At 32.6% G+C, this 4,474-nt stretch overlaps 1 protein-coding gene across 2 annotated transcripts in view; it reads left to right on the forward strand.

Moving 5' to 3' along the window:
* Positions 1-3,556, forward strand: part of LOC138328311 (coronin-7-like) — a 29,389-nt gene extending 25,833 nt beyond the window's left edge. For both annotated transcript variants that reach the window (XM_069275056.1, XM_069275057.1), the window contains exon 27: positions 321-3,556. In XM_069275056.1, coding sequence (XP_069131157.1) covers positions 321-332 — 12 coding nt within the window. In that variant the 3' untranslated portion in view covers positions 333-3,556. The remainder of the gene's footprint in view (positions 1-320) is intronic.
* The last annotated feature ends 918 nt before the right edge of the window (positions 3,557-4,474 follow it).

The raw sequence follows: 4,474 nt of genomic DNA on the forward strand, positions 1-4,474 counted from the left end.
CATTGTGCAGTACACTTTAGGCAAACATCATTATAAAAAGGCTGAAATGGAAGTTATCACACAATGCGTTAAATGTGTAGATCCTATGGCATAGATCATCAGTTTGTGTATTTCCACATCGACAGATTTGTATGAAATTTGAAGGAAGCATGGTTGACTGAAAATGAATAGATTTATATTAACTTTTACCTCTGAAGTATTCTATAGATGTTGTATATAATTTCAACTTGTGCATTTTTTGTATCTACATGTATGTTGCTCCTTCCTTAAAAAATATTGCATATACTAAGGTGTCTTTTTTTTTTAATTTTATTTCACAGGAAGATGATTGACAACTTGTTTCCTAACATCATAGAATTGGGGAAAATGAGTCACAATAAAAGATGGAAATCCAGCCATGTTTTGCTACATAGTCACGTTTGAAAGTGTGAAATATATTGAATGTATGAAGGATGATACTTTCCAACAGGTGGCTATAGACAGTCATTGATAGAAAAATCATCTCCAAAGAGTTTCCAAAGGACGTCATTACTCATTTTAAATGTGCAATTTTATTTAAGGATATTTACAACCTGTCTCTAGCTTTTAAAATAAGAAACCAATGTTTGGCGCAAGTAGATCCAGGCCAAAGAAAATTAATTGCTCAAGAAGGTTTAGTAATGGTTTTTACAAATATTGTCATAGTTGTGAACTGAACCATATTAGCTCTCTGAACTGCTGGGACCATATTTTAGGATAATATGATAACATGATACTCTTGTTATATATTTCAAAATACATATTAGATACACTATTTTTGTTATGTTGACGTTTTCATTAGTCTTCAATATTGTTTCACAAGATTTTTTCTTTGTACTGCTGGGATCAGCTTATTTCTTAGTGTTCATTATCTTGGCATTTTGGTCTGTCAAACTTTTAGTTGAAACAGACTTTTTCCAACTGCAGGTATCAGTAAGACAATTCATTAACAAAATATAAACAGGTCTCCATGGTTTTTACCTGATTATGCCTTTGGAGGGCATGGTGAAGTATTTCAATTTTCATTTAGGACTAGTGGAGATTCTGAATAAATATGGTAAAAGATGAAGATTACCCTGGTATGGTGCTAAGAGAGATCAGGATATCACTGAAAAAAATGTCTCCACTATGATATCAGAAATAGTACATGTACTGTATTAAGAAGTAAAATATGAAAAAAAATGTTTAAGATGTCCCGATATATTACCACAAGCCTTCCACCTCTGGGTCGTGAGTTCAAACCCCATGTGGGGCATTTGCCAGTTACTGACTGTTGGTCAATGGTTTTTGTCAGGTTACTCCGACTTTCCTCCACTTGGCACATCTGTAAATGACCCTGGCTGTTAATAGGGTATCAAACCAAACCAAACTTGATCATTACAGTTTTCATGTTGTACAGAGGTCAGGGATATCAAACCTTGGGTCCAACTAATATGGAATGGATTAAGGTTATTTATTCTGTGATGTGGTCTTTATAGACAGGTGATTTTTATACGCAAGTTTTCCAAGAAACGTTGTTAATTATATAGCCTTTGTTGAGAGCATTGTTGTTGATACATTGTACATGTACATAGAGTTATTTATACATAGGTAATTGTCCTGTTTCTGTATGTTGTTTATGAATGATGTCATATAAGTGTGTACACTTTACATTTAAGTACAATTATTTATCACAAATATTACAGGTTTATATTTGTGAATGGTTATGACTCTCAGACTATTCATATTTCAAATTGTTAGATATACAATGTATAGTCAATGTTTTTGCACACAAAAAAAAAATCAGAAGATTTTTTTTTTTTGTACAATTTTCTGTGTGCATTAATCTCTTCAAACTGATATAATAAAAAAAAACTTTGTGCAATTTAATATTAATACCAGTTATTAAAGATGAATTGATATTTATTTGAATTTTTTTCAATTAAGATATTTCATATGTCAGCTAGACAATTCTTTCAAGTCCTGAGTGCATTTTCAGCTTTAAGATATTTTTTTCTGATATTACATTTTACGAAAAGTGCTTTGTTGTTCTATGTGTGATAGTGTTGTTTTTTCCCCTCTTTATAAAATAAAATGGATAGTTCATAAATAACTTCCACTGTACAACACAATGTTTTGTGGATATTGTTTGAAAATCTTGTAAATACTGTTTATAAATTAATTACAAACTCACTGTTACCAAATATGAAATATTAAATATTTCCACTTACATACTATAAATGTCTTCTGGAGGCTTTATTTTGTTTATTTATGTTATGAGTATACTATTAGACTTTTAATTCAGATATTGAGAGTGCAATTTGAAAATACCATATATGGTAATACATACATTTATTATAATTTAAACTTATCAGTCAATATTTGCACCTTGCTATCAGCAGCTACATGAGGTTTTAAGGTATGTCCACAGCCAAGTGGTATCTCAACAACATTCACAAGGAGACTTGTTGAATAGGACTACTAAGAGTTGGCGTTCATTGAAGACCCTGTTTAAAGATGCTCCACCGCCGACAGAGCATGAATGATATTTATTATTTGAACAATAATTTGTGTTAAATCGTATATATATGTGAATAATTAAAACAAAAACAAAAAACATAAAATAATTTATTTCGCCTTTGGTGCATGCGCAATCATTACTTCATTCCATATAGGGTATAGTGCTACGGATTTTTTTCGGGATGCAATTAATTATTTTTCATATTTTTAACATGGAGTAAATTTTGAAGCTCAAACTTTTCAATGATGGTAATGGTGTAAAGTAAGCAACTTTTGTAACTGAAGAAAAGTGCTAAATCGTCTGCTCCTGTTTTTGATAGTGAAAAAATACCTTTTGTCAGCAGTGGAGCATCTTTAATGGCTGCCGTAAAGTATTTTCAATGGTATAGAGTATATCCATATCAATTGATAACTCTTACCACCCAAGCTAAAACATTGACACACTATTTCATTAGAGAAAAAGTGTACACACTAATTTTTATTTTTTCTAGTTACCCGGATATGAATCCTAAAATGACCAAAGTCTGTCGTCATCGTATATGAATCTAAATACTCTATACATGTATTTGTTTTTGATGGTATTACTATACACTGAATACATTTATCTTCTTCCTGAACCAAAGGCATTGCAAGAATATTTAGACTGTGTCTGTACAGGTATGAAATGTGAAGTCGATAGAGGTTTTAAAGATATATATACAACTATACATCTGTCAAAATATGTTAGACAAAATTTATATACCTTTTGAATGTAACTTTAAATGCCCTCTGTGTATTTGAAACCATATCAATTTTGATTTCACTTTTGTATTGTACTGAAGACAATTTATTTTTAAATGAATTGAGCCTTAACCATAAGTTAAATGTCTTCCTGTCTTTGATGAATATCCTGTCGATATTTAAGTTCTGTATTTGTATCATGTGATAACTTATGTACCATTAATGTATGTATATGCATCTAATCTGCAGATGCTTTATAATTCTGAATTATATTGGCGATGGTGGGTATATAGCCGTCGTAAATACAAAGTAAACAAACGTCAGTCTGCTTTGTTATTTGTCTTGACAAGGAAGGTCAAGTGAACATGTGACTGGCCCAAAGTGAATTAAGTCACACATACCATAGTACATGTACCTGGTACTTCTTATTAGGCTCCAAACGATGCATATTTCAACATAAATATGTGTGGTTATGTAAAAAGATGGTACATGTGTCTTGTACAGTCTCTGTTACTCAGCTGACGGTTATGTTTTCTGTGTACATCAAAAGATTGGGTCTACATCATGGAGCTTGCTTTCTTAGCTCAGTCGATAGGACGGTTGGTTGTTTTGTCAAACTGCATGACCACAGGTCTGATTTATAGCACTCCACTGAAAATAGTATATTCATGTGGTATTATAAAGTAAGTCATCCTAATTATCCCCCGCCCAACGAAGTTGGCGGGGGATATACAAATGGGTTCCGTCCGTTCCGTCCGTCCGTCCGTCCGTCTGTCCGTCCGTACGAATGGTTTCCGGAACATAACTCTAAAACCAGTAGAAATATTTCCACGAAACTACATACACACATTGGTCTTATGGTCTAGTAGTGCCTTTTGCTATTTTTAGGTTTTCATTTTTTGCACTTTTTCCGTTACCATGGAAACATTGGTGAAAATATCATGGTAAATGGTAAATGTTACTTTGCAAAACTCCACCCATCTTTGTGTATATAGTCTAATATGAATTTCAAGGCTGTATACCTGATTCAACAATTGCAGCCCCGCTCTACTTGAATTATACACCATCTTTCTTTAGCTCAACTTCCTTTTTCCTGGTTTTTTTCATACACATAAGTCTCCACAATCAAACTTACTTCAGCTTTGATATCTCCATTGGCGAGGGATCTGAATGACTATGTCCTTGTTTGTTTGGATGTCAAACCTCACATCACCGAAAAAATAGCGAAAAAGGTACC

Source organism: Argopecten irradians, chromosome 7, assembly GCF_041381155.1.
Source record: "Argopecten irradians isolate NY chromosome 7, Ai_NY, whole genome shotgun sequence".
NCBI classification, from domain to species: Eukaryota; Metazoa; Mollusca; class Bivalvia; order Pectinida; family Pectinidae; genus Argopecten; species Argopecten irradians.